This window comes from Danaus plexippus, chromosome Z, assembly GCF_018135715.1.
Source record: "Danaus plexippus chromosome Z, MEX_DaPlex, whole genome shotgun sequence".
Lineage (NCBI taxonomy): Eukaryota > Metazoa > Arthropoda > Insecta > Lepidoptera > Nymphalidae > Danaus > Danaus plexippus.
In genome coordinates, this window is record NC_083559.1 from 6900378 (window position 1) to 6924351 (window position 23974).

General features: G+C 29.1%; 1 protein-coding gene across 1 annotated transcript; it reads left to right on the plus strand.

Annotated features, from left to right (window-relative positions):
• Window positions 1-566: 566 nt before the first annotated feature.
• LOC116777253 (proton-coupled amino acid transporter-like protein CG1139) lies at window positions 567-23741 on the plus strand. Its single transcript, XM_032670688.2, has 8 exons — window positions 567-738; window positions 18180-18259; window positions 19108-19242; window positions 20759-21031; window positions 21351-21711; window positions 21794-21975; window positions 22070-22245; window positions 22315-23741. Exons 1-8 carry the CDS (start codon window positions 670-672, stop codon window positions 22617-22619), a joined length of 1581 nt encoding a protein of 526 aa, XP_032526579.2. The 5' UTR covers window positions 567-669; the 3' UTR covers window positions 22620-23741.
• Window positions 23742-23974: the final 233 nt, after the last annotated feature.

A 23974-nucleotide genomic window follows, 5' to 3' on the forward strand; every position in this document is an offset into this window, starting at 1 on the left:
TTACATTTTGATAAGCTATTGCTATATTCTAATAATTTTTTTGGCTATGAAAACCCTTATTTAAAAAGAAATCACCATGTATGTCATATATATCTAAGGAATAATACGTTTAAGTAATTCAAGATATTTACAAAAAAGTTCGTTGCAACTCCATTGTATGACCAGTTTACTTCTATCGTATTTTATTCTATCGACTTTACAAATCACAATAAATAAAAATGATATAAATTTATAGTCATTGAACCCTGAAAAGGGGGAAAAGGTTGTTCTAAACAAATACATAGTTGCGTTTCAATTAAACACTCAACTTTATTTGTTTGCCACTTAAATTACTTTTGTATAAAATTGGGTTAAGGTGTATTTACTAGCACCATCTCATAAAATCAGATAAGCTTGAAGTATACTAGTAGAAATGTGATATTTCAGAGGAAAGGAAATTTAAGTATAGTTAATTAAGTTGTGGAACATTCAGTTGGTGGAGTCGCATGGTGCTGATCGCAGGAGCGCAGGCTGTGTGGTGACGTCACGAGCGCGAACATTATAAGTGCGAGCGCGCAGCCCCGCGCTCATTCGCTAGTTTGTGCGTTCTCAGCGCACTATATCAACGCTTTGCTTTCATTGCGAACCCGCGAAATTTGAACTGGAACAAGTGATTTACGGTGCTTCAAAATGCCGAAAAATATATTAGCTGAGATGGGCTCCCAGGTGGGGCTCACCCCTGCCCGACAGAACAAAAAGGTATTTACTTTTCACTATTTCCCACGTTTAGATATTCAGGACAGATCGGCTGGCAAACTCATTAACACGTGTTTTTATATACGTATGGCTCTGTCACATGCGGAAATCTTATTTATTTTTAATAAAGCTCTTATATACTGTCTAGAAATGGGAGAGTTGATGCGATTTTTATAAAAATGTGGAAAAGTGAATTCCGTTGTGGCGATGGTATTTTCAGCGTGGCAATTCGACAGCAAAGTGAACGGCTACTCGGGCTCATGGTCAGACGTAAATAAACCATGGAACGGTAGTCTAAAACCAATGTCAATAACGCATTCTAGGAAATTATTTTTTTCAATGACAAGATAATTGTTATTGAACTCATTGAGTTATGCAAAGGGGGGTAGCATTATGGTAATATTAATTCTTATGTCAATTACATTTGCATTTGAATGAGTTAAATTTTTTTACGTGTATACACAATCAATATATTTTTTAAGGCGGTGTGGTTACGGAAGACGCGTTGGTAGCTATGTAGGTACATCTCGTAATTTTCTCATTCCTCTCATTATACGACGCCTGGACTGAGGCCAAGTTGTTTGTTACCCATTAACACCTATATAACATTCGCGTTTTAACTAAAGATTGGAACCGTGACTTTTCTTGCTAGTTATACTGTTGAATTTAATTGAGGCATATGAAAAGAATAATATTATTTTGAATTCTACATCGTCATTGTGAAAATATGTTGTTTAATTCGTAGCTTGCTTAAGTCACATCGGTTCATACCATGTATGGACAGAGAGGTCGTTGGCGATAGTGCAGGATGTGCATTGCATATCGGTGTCCTGATGTTAGGGGTTGCTGGACAAACACCAGACGCACGCGGCACGCTTGCCCGCTGCGGCACTTTCAATGTGTCTTATTATAATGTCGACGATATAACTATACTGCACGTGAAATAGTAACTTTTATTTAAAATTGAAAGTAAATTGTAAAGAAAAATATACTTTTCATACAAAATGATCGATCAGTAAGTCAATTTAGAATGAAAGTCGCTTTTTTTACAATTTCCGTTTTATAAGATTAACATGATCAACAATAATCTTTATTTGAAAACTTTTCAATGGTTCGAAAAATAGAAATGAGGTGTTATTCAACTCGAAATAGTGTATAGATAATATTTGAAAAGATCAAAATGTTTCAAAAGTTGCACAAGTTCTTGACAATGAATTAACTGGAACAATAAAAGCAACATTGAGATTCTTGAAATTTTTTTATTACCTAAACTTTTCCACCTAGAAAAATAGTTCACAAAATATTAAAAAATAGTTTTATTTTCGTATAAATAGTTCCACTTTTCAAAACTTTGAATACAATATTTATAATTTTTTTTATAGGCCAGGACTCGAAATTTCAGAAAGCAAACTAAATTTTGTATTCCGAGACTCGTTGCACAGTGAGTCAGCGCGATGTTAAAAAAATTTCGAGACAAGCGATATGACCAAAAATGGTAAAGGTGATAGAATCCTAGTAAAGGAAAATTTGAGTTCAAAGACGTTGTAACTCAAAGCCTTGAGAACGAATTCTATAACCGTTTAAAAGTAGATATTCATTTATCTTGCCACAACACCAATCCCAGTATGTTTTTTGATTGTAATTAAGTGGTGAAAAGAACTTTAGTGTTGGAGATTTCTCTAACTCACTTGTGCTTGATAGCCATATTTATAAAGCATAATCGTCAAAATATGTATTCCATGCAATCCGAAGCAGCTGAGTTTTCTATTAGTACGTTTATATTTTACAACACAAAGAATTTCGTTTGAATTTTTCTTGAACAATTGTACCAAAAATAGTACTTAAATATCAACGACTAATACGTAAAATTAGACCTTTCAATCGCGCGATAACATAAAGGTGTTTTATAACGGCTTAGTAACTTAAGTACCTACTCTTTATAATCAAGCGATCGAAATATATATAATATGTCTAAATAATTATTTAAATTATATTGTTTAATTTGGATAAATATTACCCTAAAATACTTGTTCCGATTTCTTTTTTTCAAAATTTTAAAAGGTTTTACAATAATATCACTCTTAATTTATCGTGGCTATTAATAATATTTATCAGTCACATGAACTTAATTGTGAACGGAGAGTTGATGCAAGAAACATGCATTACAACACATTTGCCAAAAAATCTTAACGCGGTCGTATTTTAACTATTTATTATGAAGTATATGTGTGGACAATAATTTTAATTTATTCACGTGTACTCAACACGTAAACTCCATAATTATATATTTTTTTTCATTTATAATTTGTATATATCGTATATACTATCTGTGACGATATGTCAGTTGAAATCTCCCAGATTATATATGTATTAGGTGATGGTGCAAACGTACAATAACTCGGAAGAAAATAATCTCCAGTTCGGTGCTCTGATTGCACCTTAGTTCACGAGAGCTTGTTTCCTTCTATGATCTCATCGCTCCATGTCATTTTAAAAACAACCAACTAGTTTACGTTGCACTAATAAAAATAACAAATATAATATTATTTATTAATGGAATTATTTCAGCATAAAAAAAGAAAGTAGAAAAAATGGATTTATTGAATAAGTATAGAACACGTTTAATTATTAACCCTGATTATTAATTTTATAATAGTCGGTTTTATTATATATTTAATATTTTAAATTTATTAAATTACTTTTATTCTTCATACATAACATATTATCAGAAAGTGATTTTTTATAACAAATTCTGCAAAAAATATAATTTTGCCTACAAAAACAACATTTAAAAATATTTTATAATCAACGTTGCATTTAAAAGGTTAACATCAAGGCTTGTTTTTCAAACTCGATACTTGCAAGATATTATGTTTGTAACAGAATATTAAATAAAATTATAAAATAATTTAAAATGTTCTATAGTCATGTCATGGTCAGCCAGATCACTGACTATAATTTTGGTGATAGGTTCTTGATTTCTTATTATTTTTTTTTAAGCTACAATAGCCAAAAATAAATCTACCACTATTACTCAAACAAATAATCTTTTAAATGGAACATGTTTTGCACCATTTTTAATTATAGTTCTTCGTCATTCTGCATATGTTTTTTTGGCATTTTGGATAAGCTATTAATTTACGCCCGTAAAAGTCTCAATTATTTATATCTTGCCTGCTATACAAAAAAATTTATTTATATTTCCAAAACCGGTTTTTATAAAAACTTCATCTGTATTTCCTAAATTGGAATATGATAATAATATAATTAATGATTGTCGTTCGTGTTTCTTGCATCTATTTAGCATACAACATTCGCCCATGACTTCCTTTGGTGAACAATTACTATAAAATTATTAATTAAAAAGTGAAAAAATTACAGTTTTAAAACAAGACTAGAATAAGTTAATGATGAGATTTATTTTTTATACCGTTACTTACTCCCATTTTGTGTGCTCGCAATCGGCAATATGACCTTCTAATACTTTTCGTTCAAGCTATAAACATCATCGAAGTTATGAGATAATACGATTTTTTTTCTAATATTAATATTTTTTGACAAATAAAAGCTACTATTTGCATTTCATACTCCTGGAAAAAAAACAATGTTATAATGAATGTATACATTGTTTCACATAATAGTGAATATTTCTGCAAAAGTATGTAGAATTAAATACTCTTAGTTGCCGTGAAAAATCAATGAGTAATTGGTGATGACTATAACAGGTCTAATTTGCGTTAATGGGTTGACGTGAAGACAAGTAACAAACTCTGTACTTTACCAAGATTGCAACTTCACGCATAAAATAAACACAAATGGAATATCATCTGACAAAATATTGTATACACTGTTACAAGGATCACTAAAGTAGGTCAATATATTTGATCACTTACCTGAAGTAGTTTAAAGTGTTTTGTATGCGTTTCGTAAAGAATTTTGAGTGCAGAATCTTATCGTGGAGACAATGACCTCGGGGTAGAACTGCGTGATACCTCAGAGGTAATTTTGTTTCTGTTACATTACACTTATAATAAATATATATATAAACTACTTATATATATAATAAGTATATAATCAAATGATTTCTTCGAATTTAATTTATTAAATCTTTTATTTCACTCACATTTTTCGTATATGAAATCAATAGCAAAATATTTGGGCTCAGCGACATCATAAAAGGGGTGAATTTGTAAACTTAATGCAAGGCGATTGTATGAGGCATTGCGATTTAATACATTTGTTTAACTTTATATGTCTATAGAAGCCATGGAATTTAGAATGTACGAAACCATAATATTGTTTTTATCGTTATGCAGCATTGGCAGCATTTGAAAGTAAATACTATGTTACCCAATAGGTTTCAACGATAAATAGAGGGTTTATGAGGGTTCGTGATAGCAATTTAAAATAAAATTTCATTAGAAGGAGAAAATTTTAAATTTTATGTAGTAATATAAATTTACTTTATCTTATTTATTTGTTCAACAGATAAAATATATTTTAAATAAAATTATTTATGAAACACATTAATATAATATAATATTAATATTGATACAGATTAACACATATTTTTGTGATATAAATAGAAAGCGATTGATTAAAATTGGTTAGATAATAATTACAAAGGATATTATTTATTTCCGAAAGTTAATAAGTATGATGACGGTCCTGATGAAAATATTGTTAAGGTAGCTAACTAGTAGTCTTTCTAGAATTATTTAGAACTGTTTCGTAGTTAAATTGTTTTCTATCTAGTTTGAAAATATTTGTTATAGTAAATAGGTGCATTTGCGTATACAATCAGAGGACACAAACAGTTCAATTCATCGATTGTGCACTGACCTTGCCCTTGATTTGTACATAATTATACTCTTACAATATATATTTATTTGTTGCATCCGAAGCGAGTCGTCGATTAAACTAATAAATCAAAGACGTATTTATGACATCATTAATTTATTTCGCAATACGTTATTCCCCCTTCCACCGTTTAGATTTACTTACTCGTTTGTCTATTTAAATTATAAAATTTTACATTATCTTTTGATATTTATGATAAAATTTGTTTCTTCTCATTTATACTTACGTACATACATACTTTACACAAAAACGAGTTCTTTACCTAAGATGTAAATAAATCAATGTTAGTATTTTCATTCATCGTGATCTGACCTTGGCGTGCGCCAACAGAGAATCGTACGTCCATATATAAATATAGAAAGACATGACAGACACACATATATCTCAGATGTTTAATTGTGCGGTACAAAGGTTTCAATTAATATAAATATGCATTATTATTTCTTCATTTCTCTCCATCTGTCAATCTAATGTTTAAAAAGTCTAAAAGTTTTTTAAGCGAAGATGAACCTTTTAAAATAATAATATAGTTTTGGCTAATTCCTCAATATAATTAGAGCATGAAGTGTTTAAGGAATTTCAGCAATAAATCTACAAAAGCCGTAAACAGCCATTACTCAGCTCAACTCACTGCTATTAGCTCAATTAGATTCAATTAAATTAACTATTTATGACCTTATTTCATACCGAACATGTTAATGGAAAACCACATGGAATAACCAAAATAATAATCCACAAATACTACCTTATATGTGAATAATACATTTTTTTCACAAGAGGTTTCATATTTCATACGCAATAATGACGTAGAGAGTAAATCCTATGAGTTTTTCAATTCAACCATGTGCTATGTTTCCATGGAAAATAAAATGTTGTTATTTGTTTATCGTTTCAGTTATATATATTTTCTTGAATTAAATAAATATAATAGTTAAATGGCTTATCCACCGAGGAAAACTACCGTACTTCCGCATAGCATGTACTTACTTACATCTTATTATATATACAATAATAATAGATTATTGTCATATTATATATTTTTAAATTGCTATGAATTACGAATCATGTGAGTACAATGCGGATAAATGTACACATGAAGTTTATTTATTGATATATTTTACATTTCTTAAAGTGCTTAGTATTTTTAACAAAAGGTGCACTTAATGGTTATTAATATACTAAATTCACTTATAAATACAGTAATCTGAAATAATATGGGTAAATTTTTTTGTGATCAGTGTATTTATTGTAAAAAAGAATTTTCTAGATTGCACATTCCTTATGGAGTATGTAACATAATCCGGTTCAGACTGGAAACAGTCTTGCAAATTTATAAATGTTATTTCAGCCAAAAAACCCTATAATTTGTGACACCGTGTTTTGGCAAACAAGTTTTTTGGAATAGTCTTTATTCACCGGTCGGTCTCCTTCGATGTATCATGTAATTGCGCTGAGGAAGTAAAATAGACTTGCGAATACGTTATTACCAAGATATCCGATAACATGTAGGCCAGTAGGGGACACTGTCGCGTGGAAAATAGTTTATTAATTCAATATTTAACAGATTTCTCGAAAGAAGTAAGTCATAGGTACTTAACATTTATATATAAATTGTTAATTGTTATCCATATAAGAAATTTCATGCGGTAGCATTATAGACCATATAAAAATGATTGTGAAGTCCAAAAAGTTTGTTTTGATTGATCGATACGTAATAGCTGAGCTTGATCTTGTAACAGAAAACTTGCATTCTAATTAAATAAACTTACACAATAGCGTTTAAACATATCCCACGAATGTACGTACGTATGTAATTCCATTCATCCTGTTTTAAGGAAACCATACCAGAAGATGTGTTTAGGAAGGCCACTTGATCATCAAAGTGCTATGTTGTATAACACAAAAAAATATTTTCTTTTTGTTTTAAAAACTACAAAAAAAAAACAGGTTCCTCTAAATTCCAAAAATTTCAATTACAAAATAAAGATTTTTTGCGAATTATTATGTCCTAAGATAAAATTTGATAATGAACTTATGATATTTTCCGTCAAAGACAGGGGATACTTGAACTTCATTTATGTTTTGTTTTTTGTTTATTACCGTAATTTATTAATTAATGCTTGCTGTTTAGTCTATAACATTATTACCTTAATATTTCATGTTCTTGGAAAGATTTTTATATCTTATGTTTTCTCAGAGATCTCACACAACTTATGTTTATTTTCTTAATACTTTTTTAAAATTTTCGCTGGAAAAGTGACTTATCGCTTTCTTTCGTTAAGTTTCGGTTACTTTTCAGCAACCGTGATCACGGGTAAACAAGATGTGAATATGTGTGATGGTGTCATTCAAAAGTAACTGAAACGTTGGGAGTATGTAGTTTTTTACAAAAATAAAGCACGCGTAGTATATTCGAATAATATAAGTTTCATTTAAATGAATAAAACTCGCGAAAATCTTAGATCTCATTACCTCAACGGAACGCCACCGGTTCACTTGCAATAGGAATTGTTTACTCTTTATTGAATTGAATGCATTCGATTTGCATTGCTTTGTATTCTATGCGAGAATAAAATCAATTAATGGAACCTGTTTAAATGACATAAGCATGTAGCGGAAAATTTTTGTTTCAATTACAATCAATTAAAAAAATGACAATATATGTAGGTACTTATAAATAAATACAAAATTTTACGAAATACGAATTGAAAGTCTAGATTAAATTTTATCAAATATATGTCAACTGGAATATAACTTTATTTAATTACTCCAACTGTAACGTTATACATTAAAAACATTTTGCAAATGTCGCTAGTGAATTTAATACCCTATGAAGTCTCATAACCAGACCGGCTTATGACATTACTATATTGCGTAACATCCACAGAAAGTACAAAATATATAAATTTGTGTACTTTTATATTTAAAACATTTTAAACTGTAGTTCTGGTTTTTTGGGAATTTGAGTACGAATGTAACAACTTGATACGAAAATGATGAATTGAGTTCAAACCTATCATTTTGTCATTAGAAATCTCTATAAATCATATACAAAATAATTTGATTCTTGGGCAATAGCTTTATGTGCTATGCAATAACATCTCATTTCAGTCAATTAGTCCGCAATCCTTGAGCAGTTGAACCGGTTCGATCCGGACCTAACCGTACTTCGAAGCCAATTAATGTTTAAAATTTAACACGTTCACAGACTTAAATGTAACTGATCTCATTTTTGAAATCTTTTCAAATATATTACCATAAATTAAATTCAAATATGTTATTTTGAATTATTTTATCAACACATCAATATTAATAAAGAAGCTAATGTGCTATTCTTCATGTCTAAAATAATAAATACAATCAAAAGCATATCTAGTGGTGAAAGATATAAAGGTTTTAAAACATAAACAAAAATATATTTAAAGTCGTTAAAATCTATGAGGAAATTATTGTTGGTATGAAGAGCAGTTGTTTTAAGTACTCCTGTATAGATTTTCGCTTGTAGTCAGTTTATGACGACAATTAAGACAAGCAGGCTGCTTGGCGCGTAGGACCGGTTCGTTGATTTCCAGTGGAAAATTTTGTGCTTTCTTTCTGTCTAGGAACAGTAACTTTAATAGAGTGGCAGCTTCGTATCAATTGATGGTATTTTATTTCTTTAACAAAAAGCAATAAAACTAATGTTGGCATTAACATATAATACTGATTCAGTATTAAATTTAAATTAATCAGTTCTGAACTATCATTATCAGAAATCTTAATTAATAAAACTGGTTATAAGTGGAACTCTATTACAATCATTTATTTTTTGCTATGGAGTATAAAATTTATTTAAAAAACATAGATTACAAGTTCTTCAAATCTAAGTATTGGAAATTTGGAAGTAGCCGTGACTTCTAATGTATTAAATTAACACATAATTTTTATGTATAGTTAACACATTATTATTTATTTTACCACTAAGTATGTCTTGTAGGGTTAAATTACATTTATACATGATAAGTATCTTATATTGTGTGGGTCTTAGTTTTAGGCGACCATTCTTTTTAAAGATGAAAACATTTTAAAAGACAATTAAAATAAGAAGTCACGTTCTTGTTACATGATAATGTTATATGTGCCTAATGTTGCACATACCTACATTAGCATATGTATTTAATACGTACATAACCAAGTGTAATAGAGAAACAGCTGTTTAAGTTGTCAGGCATTTAGCCAAGAGCACAGTGTTTATATTTTCAATATTATCATTAATATTAAATCCTATTTTAAACAATGTTTGGCAAAGTCATAATTTAAATTCGGAGAAACGCACACATGCTTATCCCAGACATTTCCAAAATATTCTTAAGTACAAAAATTACTATTATTAGTCGGACAGATATGAAAATTTATTTCAAAGAATCTCTAATCATTTTGAAGTCAAATGTTTTTTAAATAATAATATGTTACTGTATAACGTTTTTAAGAACAACTTTCGGGTCTACTATGCAACCAAGAATATGGACGTATAAATTGACGTGTAAAGAACGTGGACGTATAAAGAATATGGACGTATAAATTGTAACATACTTAGATGGTCAAAAACAATACACGTATATGAATACCTGTTTATTTCTTTCATGTAATTATGTGCAACACTTTACATATTTATGATGTTGATTAACTGATCTATAAGTAATAGAAATATTGAAGCTTTATATCCACAAATATATATATATATATATATATATATATATATATATATATATATATTAAATCTTATATTTTATTTTTCGTTAATCCATAATGAAGGAAGAAATTCGCTGATCTGTCCGCTGACCGTTGCAGTGGTGCACTCAATATTTGAACGCCTACACCGTACTACTATTTGAGAGCTATCTTTTTTCATTAGTATCTAATTGTAAATTTAAATAATCAATTGTATAATAAAGTAACATTTTTCATCCGATTCTGGAACCAGAATAGATTTGTTTGAAACATACCAGAATCTATGAGAATCTAGGGTCAACTATAATTAATTAGTGATCTTAAAACATATTATGTACTGAAACTTATTTATATATTATTTATGCTTAACTTTACCTTTGCAATATTGAAATAATAATTATATTTATACCTTATGTGTTATATGATAATATATATTTTTTTAAATAAAATCACAACTCTGGTGCTAAACAATGTGCTTATGTGTCTACTTACATCCGTGTATTCTTATCTTTATATTAGATCAGGAATACAAAGCAGTCATTTTACATACAATTTAACTAAATATAACAACAGCTTACATCGATGTAAATAAAAGATAAACAACTAATAACTCTGCAATAATTATTGTGATTCGTTCTTGTTCGAAGATTTTCCTTGTAGCATCAATTATTATTTGTCACTAAAAACACATCAAGTCGGCGTAACCTGCATCATAAGCTAGCTAAAACAGAATAACAAATTGACAAGAATGTTGATTTTATTTTTACTTGTTTCGGATAGATAAACTTATTTAATTTTTAAATTTCACTTTTTTTAATGATATCAGGTGCAAATAATTTTAAATAGTTTTGATATGTAAATTTTAGTATTCAAGTTTAAAAGTAAAATTTCAACGCCTAATGTCATTAATTATATAATAATAGTATAATCAAGGCTTTTCACACAAGTTCGCCTGTGTTAGTTTGGAACATTATAGAAATAATATTTAAAAATTGAAGGTGTGTTTAAAATCAAAGAGAATTGGTATTTGTAATAGAATTTTGTTCAACACACAGATTAATAAGCCATTAAAATATCAGTCGTAATTAGTTTTTATGGGTGTTATTATGTAACTGTATTCTAAAAGGATTCTATCTGAAAGGAGTGTTGACAAATGGACAAATGTATGGAAATCAGAGTTGGCAGACGCCGGCGTCAAGACGGAGATGCCGACAGTACAGCGTGACTTGGTTGTCCATTCACCAGCGAGAAATGTAAATAGAAACATTTGTCAGCATTATTTTGGGACTATGACAGGTCGAGGAATGTGCAATCTACAATCGTTGTATATACGAAAATAGAAACCAATATTTTTTATAATTTTAACGTTAAATCAAGTTTCGTTTAGATTCTACATAACTAGTTTTAGATGTTGATATGTTCGAGTGTCTGAGATGATTTTCGGGTGTTACAATCTTGATGGATTATTAAGTGCTCGTATGCGGTTATTAGGGTTCAAAGTACGACTAGGCGGACATGAGAGCCAACAATGCGATTTTGAAACTCCACAAAAAGAAGCTCGAATAAAAAAGCAACTGGACAGATCAAGTGTGTACATATATTATGTGTGTATAAAAACCATTCATAATATTCAGCTCGACAGAATCAGTGATAATTATTATTATTGAGTCAAAATACATGAGGTTGCAAAAAACTTAGTAGTTACTTACATTCAATATGATTCATTCAAAATCACAGTCTTTACAAGACTGTGATTTTATTAAATAATAAAATTACAGTGAAGTTTCTATATTCTTCATATATTTATTTTCTTCCTTATTTCTTTTATAATTCGACATTTAATTTAGATATTTAATATATTTGTCTTTTGTGTATATTGAACCATGAAAACCTGTTGTGTTGTTGTAAGTTTCAATAATATCAGGTTACTTAATATGTTACTTTTAATTCATATGATTTTTTTTAATTCACATAGTTGTAAATATGGTATATAAGTGGTCCTATTCTGTATTTATTCCAGTCACTTTTTTCTTTGGACCTTTTGTCCTTTGAACTGCTTTATTGCAAATCTTTTTTCAGGTCTGATAGGCCTAATTTTAGTTAGAGGAGTCTTCTTAAAGATATTATATGAGCAAAATTTTTTATACCTATCCAAAAGTTTTAGTTGCCTTAACGAAATATTTTTTGTCCCAAGCCGTCATAACACTCGCGCTACTTTTGTATGTCTCAATACATATTTTATAAACAGGCTTTTATTTCCTTGACTCACATCTTACTATGGAAATAATAATATAAAAATTTTGTCATATAAATATGGGCGTAAAGTCTCGGTAACTCACGAATAAATTATCATTTTCATTCCAGTTTTATCTCCTTTGGCTACAACAGATCCATTGATTTAATAAATCTTAGTAATCACAACTAGGTCTCTTGATATCCTTGACTTGTGTAAGTAAACTTCTCAATTTACTCAACATCGAATCACATTGGACGTCATTAGTACTTGGCAACGTATTATTTGTTTCTTTCCACGGATTCTATTTTTGATCTCGCAAATAATACTCAGTCAAAAAAAAACATTAAATGTAACCAATTAATGATTAGACATCGTCACGATGGAAATATACAGATATATTAGCTTCCGTTAATAGGAAAATGATTCATGTTATTCATGTAGTGCTCCAAATAATAATAAATATAACTTAATTATCACGTGCTGTTTCCAATTAATACTTGTTTTTAATTTTAGATACAAGCGGTCACGTGTTTCCCAATCTTTACACGTCAATTCAATAAAAAAAAAACCAATGTGGTCTATGTTTTAATTACTATGCAAGATTAAATAACGCGTGATCACTGTCTTGACGTGTGGTATTTTTTATATTTACATAATGTTATACATATTAAGTATTTTTTTTAATAGCTGTACATAAGATGCAAATAAAAAGTAATAATGTATTTACATTCTTTTTTTAAGAACAATTGAATTTTATGTCAATTATAAAACCGATATGTATGTATATACAATTTAAAAAATTTAAGCCGCTCATAATTCAAAAACTTTTCTTAGTTACGTTATTATTGTCGTGAACTTCTAGTAGTTTTGGAAATTTTCCAAGATTTTTCAAGGCCAGTGTAATTAAACAAAGTATATCTAATAGTGTAAGTCGGTTCGGAATATTTGTTAGGAAGGGAAATTCTTTAGTCGCATTATAATATGTATGGTGAAGAAAGATAAATAATTTAATAGAATAGTGTAAATTCACAGCAATTAAAATACTGTTGTTACCTTTGTATGAATATCGTCAACTTAAGAAACAAAAGTTATAAGTTTTTTCATCATAAGCCGACCATACGAATGGGCATTGAAACAAAACCTTGAAACTGTCACTGTTAAGGTTATTAATGCGGATTCGTATTATAAGTACACGTGCTTTCCACTAATGTTTGGGGTTTTCGAAGGTCTTCAATTAAATTGTTGTTAATATAAAAAAAATTACAAATACTACATTACATACAATTTAATACATACGAGTATGTGGAATAGGTGTGAATAAAGACATTTTGTATTATTGATGACGTAATTGTATATTAGGTGAAACAAGCAGATTGAACAAAAGGTGCAACATATGATACATATTTTCTTAGCAAGTTTTAGACAGGCTTAACCAGATTATAAACAATTAGTAAACAGAAATAGTATTGGCACTTCATTTTCTATTTATTCTATTTTTTTTTTTCAGTTCAATTATTTTTCACCAGCCCTCGTATTTTCAATTATATTTTAACTGAAGATTTTTTGTTACAATCGTAAAGCTACTGAAATTACTCTTAAACCTCTGTAACACACCACTTGATTTGTTTAAAAAACAACACAAGTTATTCTATATCCAATTACCAATTGTATGCCGTTTTGTTGACATATTTTTTTATTACATCCTACCTTCAATCAAAGCTCGGTTATTTTCCACTACAATCCGGCGCCGCTGATGTATGTTTAAGAGTGCGATAATCAAGTATTTATTTAAGATTTAGTCCGGTACAAACACTTATAAATGTTTGACAACCTTTTAACATTATAGGAATGTTATTATGTGACTCGTTTAAAAATAAGTATATAATCTTTCCTCTATCATGTTAATTAAAAAATACAATATTCTTAACATTTTTTTCGTTTAAAAGCATCTACAAACATCTGAAACGTTGTTGTTATACCTATACGTAATATAGTTGAAGATAAATTTACTAAAAGTCGATATTTTCTTGAGACAGACTTAATTATTATTCATGTTTGCTACGACTGTTTAAAAGGGCTATGAATTTAAAGTCAAAATATTGGGGAGATAGTGAATCTCAACCAGTATAGTGTGAAACTGTTTAAAGCGGTTGCAACTTTTTATATAATCTAAAAACTTAATTCAAAAAAACATAATTCTTTTGTCTCGGAAGTTTAAGTGTGTAATAATCCAATGCTTATTAGTTGGTTCAAGAAAAGGTTCAACTACTATAAAAAATATATATTCCAGTAAACTACTAAAAAAATTTCCATTTTAAAACTTTTCTTATTTGATTAAGAATTCACAAGTTTTTCCGATACACATAAACTTTTCAATCAGAAAAACATTTAACTTAACAACGAGTAGAGTCTTGCTGGATAAGTTGAAATTTAAAGAAATATTCTTTTGGTATATTGGCAAATAAAAATCAGTCTATGGACGAATATTTATGTTAAATTTAAGATGATATTGTTTGGACAGAAATATAAAATAACTATAAGTATACGGTTTTATAATCATTAATATCATACATCAATTCTTTGAATATATATTAATAGATGGTATTAAGAATATTATCCAAAATCTTCAAACATATTGTATCTTAATAAGATCTTTCGATCTTTTAAAGATGACTAAATATTTAAATGTGAATATCAACTTCATATAAAAAAATTCTATACCTACAAATGCCTCGCCAAAAATATGGATCTTATTATATTAAAGTTTAGAAGTAAATATAATAAAATATAATTTGGTTTTGACGTATGATAAAATTTCAGTAGAGAGCCAACTTAAGATTAAACAAGAAAATTGTAAATAAATCATAGAACATAAAAATTAGTGAATCCCAAAATGCCAAGTGATTTTATAAATATTAGTCTAAATTTTATTATTACGTCATCACGATTTTTGTCGCATTTACAAAAAAATAAAGGCGTGTAAAAAAAAAACACAGAATAAAACGAGACGTTTAAGTATCGACCTCTGAATCATACCAATATCCTGTTCCTTTATAAATATCAATTACAAAAGAACAATATACAATAATATAACAAATAAAAAATATATAACGAGCAATTCATGTGTTCTATATATAGCCATGAAAATATTCTATGAATGGTATAGAAGTTTGGAATTCATTCTGCATTTCAATTGTGATTTATATTCTATTGGAAATGAGAAAACTTTGATTTTAATGTTACATTGTTAAAAAAAAAACATGAAATTAATTAAATGTAACTCAAATGTTATCCCGTTAACTATTGTACAAACTCTTTTTTTATTGAATTGCTTACACTCTTTATGATAGTATAAAAGTAAATAATAGAATACACTACCGAATAAATAAAAAGATATCAAGCACAACAGTTGTTATATGAGCCCCTTCAATACAAATGTAAGAAATAAATCGCTCTATAAATAGTTAAGTGATATACAGAAGCTTATTGACATTTGGCTAGATGAAGTGATTGAGTGGCCAGTATCCGTATGAATTTAATTGAGAAATTTGCATGCTGGAGGCAGGAAACAGGTCGTTACTGGTACAGTCGGCTGCACAATTGAGGTCGGAGGGGATTCTCTTTGTAGTATCTACTGAATACCTCAATGTTTATTTTCGATCGTGATTTTAAAACATCTTACGATTTATTCTGTATATATTCTTAAACACAATTGAACATCAAGTTGTTTTTTTTTTATTTTATGTGGTATGTTAATTGATATACATGTATAAATGAGAGATTTGCTACTGAAAAATATAATTTTCGTGAATTGAACGTCGTATCAATCTTTTAAAGAACTAATATTTAAATCGTTCCACCACAGTCATTCACTTGTAAAATAATTTAATTAACTATAATGGTTTAAATGTGCCAAAATCATTCTTGGTTCCATGCATTAAAAACCCTTTGCACCAATTAAACTGACAGTGACGCCTTATTATAAACGAAAAGCCAGCTATTCCCAGTAAAGGGTAGTTTTCATATAACCTTCAATTTATTGTTAAAATTATATCGTTGGTTATAACCGAGTTTGTTAATATTCATTTAATTTCTATAACATATACCCAGTTACTACCTCTGCGTTCCGTGTTATATAATCTTCTACAACCTCAAGTGTTTTGTTTTGTAATCCCCTAAAAGTGTGTTTAACGAATTCCTCTATATCCTAACAACTACTTATAGATTAAGAAGTTTCAAACTTATGCAGTAGGTATCTAAGTTTGTCAATGACGTTGCAAAACTATTTAATTTTATAATTAGTAATATTGTATGAATAATACATGTCATCTATTAAATTCGTATATTATATAAATATGTATGTGTATAAAAATATTTTTATTATACAGAAACCCGATCACCAGATACGTCATTCTTCGTTCAATAACCTTACAAGACAAGCAAAATCTTGTTTAAACGTATTTTAAAACTTTGCCAAAACAAAAGAGTTATAAATATGCTAATACACGTAGGTAGTATTTAAGTCTGAAATAGTGAATAAGACAGAACCGTAGAAAAAAACATACAATAAACCACGTTACAATAAAGATTTCAAACTAATTTACCGGTCAATGTATACCACATCAAATCATTTGGTATTCAACGGGATTTCTTAGGAGATAAATACAAATCAGGCGTAGATACATTACTTAAAAACAAATGTTATATATTATTATTTATCGTTTTTTAAATATAATATTGTAATAAAATATTAATTAAAAAGAAAAGTTTGAATTACAAAATTACAAAAAAGGAATATTTTAGCATCACCTTACTTTACAACTCATAACTTATTTTTAATATAGGTATTTATTAAAATTCCCAAAACTAAGAACTTTTACTACGGCTTAATAAAAAACATGTTTATATAAATTTCTTGACCACTCAATAATAGATACGTCATGTACAGTAAAATATTTTTTCTTTTGTAGTAAATAACGTGGTATTGATTTTTATTAAAAAATCACGTTCATTTTCCATTAGCGAGCGATTGCTAATCATTGCTATGAGTGAAAACATTAAACAAACAAAAATATCATATTGGATTCTCAGAATTTTCTTATTTTCAATCCTATATTTACATTTTTACAAATAACGTAATTAATGTTAAATGTTTTATTCATGACAAATCTCGCTACCATTTTTTTTTGTTAAATTCCTTTTTAATAAATATTGATTTAAAAAGTTTTCATCTTATATATATGTACATACGACATAATTTTAAGTTCGGCCATCGACATTATTCGGTGTGTAAATGACAATTAGAATATTTTTACGGGTAACGGTTTATATATTGTTTGACCATCTCTTCCTATATGGCATATTCATTATTATATTATTAATAGGTATATATTTACTTTCAATTTTTGTGTTTCTTGGCTAGCGTTTGTTAAGTGAATGTTAAGAATAAGAATGTTATTAATTTTGACGGTAAAAGTTCAGTAACTTTTATGCTAAAAGAGAAAAATATCGTTTCAAAGTAGAAAACAAATAGCTGTGATGTATTTTATGTTTCTTTTTAGTATTTATTTATACACATATGTGATTTTATTAACTTATAACACGACGTTCACGTGTCCATTGTACATTTTCCTTTCAGGAAGCGGAAGAATGGGCTCGGCGTCAGAGCGGCCCCATGGTCAACCCTTCCTTCGAACCCGACGACTTCCTGCCGCAAAGGTATTTTCCCATTACCAAAATGTGTTAATTCTCCATTTACTGGTTTAAGCTCCTAGATAAAATGTATTTTATATTGTCACACACATGTTTCAAATATTCTATAAGAATATAAATAGTCTGTAACATATTTTTTTTTTTTAAATCTATTAAACCTTAGACAAAAAACCATAAAGTAAATTATTTGAAAGTCCATTTTTTTTAAAAGTCTTATTTATTTAGCTCATAGCACTGCTACTTATCAAATCGAAATTTTACGAAAATATGTATATAGTCATGACCTAGATACATTAACATAAATAATCTTTTACTGCTGTTTTGATGAATCTTTCACTGTATAACTTAATGAAATGAATAACATTTTGTAATCAATAATTTATGTACGTCCTTTTTTATATCTTTTATTCTATGAAAATATATCCACATTAAATACAAAAAAAAATTAAACTGAATATAAAGGTATATTTTCTGCAAAAACAAACAGTTAATCGAAAGCGGGGGTTGTTATATTAGCGTTTCTAGGTATTACAGTTTGTTCATTTAAAATGCAACCTTGACTCGCGTTGAAATTCAAATCGTAAATCAATAAACAACCACCGTCTCTTAGCAATCGCAAAGCATGGCAGAGTAAGTCAGTAGCTTGCACTTGCTAAATAAACAAAAGTTAGGCATATTTTACATATTATAATAAAAGTAACAAAAAATAAAAGTTAAAGAATGGAAAGTGAATTAAATTTTTTGGTGCTATAGCTATTCGTTGATAATAAACGATACTTTTTGTGCAACACTATTTAATCGCTGTTACGTTTTTGTAGTTTCTTGCAAACAATAATAAACACTGTATCTTTCAGTTTATCGCCGGTCAAAGATGAGAAAAAAAGGCCAGGAGATAAAGGAATATTCCTTGTTAATATGAAAGAAAAAAATCTTCAAGAAGTTGAAGAATATGAACCCTATGACAACAGAGTGGTGGATCATCCTACAACGTAAGTAATTTTTTAAACCTAAAACCATTCATGAAGAAAGATTAATATATTTTCAAATGTTTTTTTTATATTTACCCACATATTATTTTTTTTGTATTGAAAGTTATGTAATTTTATTTTTGAGACATATATGGAGTTTGGTGACAATTAATCTCATATAATCACAATTTGAATCACAACTAAAGATTCCGGCCATTCGTCCTTCTACTTTTTCCTTTTTTTTTCCTCAACTAACCATATTTGAGCTCAGCGAGGTCCTTCCTATTTGAAGCGATTATGAGAACTATATTTCTTATCCGGGGTCCACTATTTTAAAACATTTAAATTGTTAGGTTTTCAACTTGATGTATTAATAATAATTACCGTAATTCATATACAGTTTTTCCCGAATCATTTTTATGTCCTATATGTTATTCTCAATAACATACATATAATTGAATAATGTCTTTTATATGAATAGAAATTAACAAAATTGCGTCACACCTAATACGGCCGAGTACTCACGTAGTCCTAATCTGCATGTTTTTATGTAACCACAATTCGTATTCCCCAAAATAATGGAAAACCAAAGTAAGAACTCTGTGCAGTTAGGACCAAATTTAGTATTCTGATCAGATCGTTGACAAAACCATGCCATTTTCCTGTATGCAGGATCGCAAGGCCAGTAAGAATATAAAACGATAGAAGGAGGAAAGCTTACTATAAAAATAGCCCCTTATACAGATAATTATCAAATGGATAACTTAAATTGATTAGTTATCTCATTTTCAGCATCTTTTATTTATTTTAGTAGTTAATATTTCTAAATTTTAATAAAGAATTAAAAGATTCTAGACTTTTATAATTTATTAGTAGATGTACGTATCCCAGAAGAATGACTTTAACCGACGAGAACCGTGACGGGAGCGTACCGTATAATAAACTTACTGCTTATATCGAGGTTCTCAAAGCGTGACTAAAGCGTAAATGTTTGTGAAAAAAAATAATATTATTTCGAGCTGTTTTACTATATGTATCATTACTTATTTTTTCTTACTTGCTATCAGAGAACTCATTATTTTTCTACAAACATGTGAATATATATAATGCTTTGAAGTTATGTCGCCGAAAACAACGAATGGATATTTGGTTTTTAAGTGTCGGCTGATATTTTCGACTGGAAAAAAACATATTGTATAATGGACATAACTGTCTTCTTAAACAGTATTCTATTCCAACCTAATCTATACACTCCGGCATTAAGATATGTGGAGCAAATGTATCGTTATCTGAAATATCAGATATTGCGGCAATGATTGGTTCATATAATATTTAGAATGTCGTAACGGAAAAGGAGTAAAGGTTTAGAGTATAATTAAGTCCTTTTGCAATCACCGTCATGAATTTTAGAATTTTCTCTGTCTGTTTGACATTTGTTTTTTTGAATATGGAAAATATTATATAATTTGAATACAACTTCACATCAACCAGATAACATTATATAAAACTTATTACTCATAACTATATATCTTTTTAGAAACACAGAAACCCTCCTCCATCTTCTGAAAGGCAGTTTAGGGACGGGTATTCTTGCGATGCCGCACGCATTTGCTAAATCTGGTTATGTTGTCGGAACGATTGGTACTTTCGTTATCGGTGTACTATGCACGTACTGTATCCACGTGTTGATGGACTCCTGTTATGCATTGTGCAAGCGGCGGAAGGTGCCATCTCTTACTTACACCGCCGCAGCGGAAGCAGCGCTCTTAGAGGGACCTGATTGGTGTAAAGTATGTGCCCCATATGCTGCGTAAGTAGTCCAATACAAATATATAACTTTAGAATATTATTGAAGTTAAAAGGATGATTTTTTTAACGATTTTTTTACGCATTTGCTAATTATGACATCAATAGTAAATTATTTTATTTGAATAATTTATACAGGTTTCCTTAATCGTTCGCGAACGAAAAGTGCTTTGAATATAAATGTTGCTAATTATGGATTAGATCTTGAACCACAATTCTACAAAACAATAGAATAGAAATCTGAATAACTATTCCGTTTACAATTATTGTGATTTGTGATAACTATTAATGGTCAATCAGTTATCAAGTATATTTATTTTCAGGCACGTCGTAAATGCATTTCTCCTCATCTATCAGATCGGCACATGTTGTGTGTACGTAGTTTTTGTATCAGAAAATATTCAATATGTTATGACAAATCAATTCGGTATAAGTGTGACCGTTTTTGAAGTAATGTTATGGATACTCATTCCCCTGATTCTAATAAATTGGGTTCGAGATTTGAAATACCTGGCGCCGTTCTCAGCCATTGCAAATGCAGTCACGATAGTAAGCTTTGGCATCATTTTGTACTACATATTCAGAGAAACACCAACTATAGAAGGAAAGGTTCCCGCAGGAAAAATAAGTGAATTTCCTCTCTTTTTTGGCACTGTTTTGTTTGCATTGGAAGCCATTGGTGTGGTGAGTTTTTAATGAAAACTTGGATTTAAAAAATAAATATATATATTTAATCTAATATGTCATAAAAATAAATGCTTTTTAGATACTTCCACTTGAGAATGAAATGAAGACTCCTAAAGATTTTGTTGGAAAATTTGGTGTTCTGAATCGAGCCATGATCAGTATTATAATCCTCTATGTAGGAATGGGTATGTTCGGCTATTTACAGTACGGTAACGACGCTGCAGGCAGCATTACTCTTAACCTGCCTTCTAAAACTGAAGTGTAAGTCAAACATTCTACCATTCATATATCGTAAATTATTTAATTAATAACTAAAACCAATAAATTTATTTCATATTTCTTATTACATTTTTAGGTTGGCGAGTGTGGTGCAATGTTTATTAGCATTTGCAATCTTTATTACTCACGGCCTAGCTTGTTACGTTGCCATTGATATTCTTTGGAATGAGTACATCGGCAACCTTCTTCTGAATAGCTCACGTCGTTTCATCTGGGAATACATTCTTAGGACTGTCATTGTATTAGTCACCTGTAAGTTTGCTAATATTTTTTTGATTTCATTAGTATAATTCATATTATTACAAATATCTATGTTTACAGTTGGAATAGCGGCTGCAGTTCCTGAACTGGATCTATTCATTTCGCTGTTCGGTGCCCTCTGCCTCTCCGCTCTTGGATTAGCCTTTCCTGCGTTCATCCAAACCTGTACCTACTGGTACTACGTATCGGACTCTGAGAGGATTCGCATGATCATAAAAAATTCCATAGTAGTGGTGTTTGGAGCTCTCGGACTTGTGGTCGGAACCTGGACATCACTTGAGGGTATCATCAACAAATTTTCCGCACATGCCCCAGTATTGAATGCCACAGACAGCATCCTCAATGAAACTAGTTTGCTTCCGTAAAGTTGGAGTATGTTAAGTGCCAGTGCCATTATTATAGATATAGAACCGTCCGTGGCATATTAAAGTGCAATAGAAACGTAACGCAGGAACGACATTTCTGCAAATTCGGACATATAAGTTAGTTTTAGAACAAGTAGTATGTAAAGACGCCTAACAAGTTTATTTGTGTGAAATATGTAATATATTCTGTAAATATTTAAATAATATTAATTATCTCCAAAATTTAAGTAATAACGTAGTATTCACATTATTCTGAGCGTAGGCTTTACGGTACCCATTGACATTTACAATATTGCAGTCTTAGACCGAGGTATAGAAATCAATCATTTATTATATATTGTATTAAAATTATTAAATATTTTGTAAGCAACAATTAATAAAAATAAATCGTTTCAACAAAATTTATTTGATATATAATCAATAATTGAACTATCCGATGAGACTTGTGCTGTTATAAATGACGTATTACTTAGATATATATTATGACACAAAATTGTCATTTAAAATGCAATAGAGTGTAAATATATATGTTTGAATCGATGTATTATACATACATTGACCTGTGAAATGCTTTACCTCGCAGCGAACAAATGTTAGGTATTATTTTTTAGTGAATAAACAAATATTATTAAAAGTGGACTGTGAGAATTGTTGTAGTATTACTGACAGTAAGAATTCAAAGTAAGAATGTCAAGTGAAATAATAGAATAGCATTTTCATGGAATAAGTCATACAAAGAGATAATATGAAATAAAAACTTTGGAATGTTAAAGAACCTATTGTGACCTCGCAAAATTTGTTACCGATACAATTTTTATTTATTCATGTGGCCGGATGAATAAATAGCAAAGTCAAAAAAGATTCCTATACGTCATTTTTATTTTATATTAGTGTATTTACCTTGTTATGTTCTTTTATTAAGATAATATTTATTGCATGGATATTTATGAATTTTAACAGGTTGTCCGGTCGTATTTATAATCTGTGATGTTAATAGTTATATAATATTTATTAGTTCTATTATGATTACGTTATGGTTTATGATGTGTTTACACGTCAGTGATATTGTGCTCAGAGCCATTTGGGGTTGAATCCCGGTTAAATAAATATTAATATATTAAATGCATTTTGATTTTACTCCATTTGACTGAAATCATATGCAATGCTTTCAATTGTAACCTAACTAACCTTCAAAGCCGTAGACGTTGAATATTATAACGAAAATAATACATGAGAAACGAGGAAAAAGTTCAATTCTTGTACTAATGCTATGTTAAAAATAACTTAGTTATCCCTACTTGCAACCGCTTTAGGTATTTTTACACAAAATTATCACTATAAGGTTAGGTATGGTT

Coding starts and splice junctions, on each gene's coding strand:
- LOC116777253 (XM_032670688.2), top strand. CDS start 670: ATGCCGAAAAATATATTAGCTGAGATGGGCTCCCAGGTGGGGCTCACC. Junction 18,260..19,107: donor GACGACTTCCTGCCGCAAAG/GTATTTTCCCAT, acceptor TGTATCTTTCAG/TTTATCGCCGGTCAAAGATG. Junction 21,032..21,350: donor GTATGTGCCCCATATGCTGC/GTAAGTAGTCCA, acceptor ATTTATTTTCAG/GCACGTCGTAAATGCATTTC.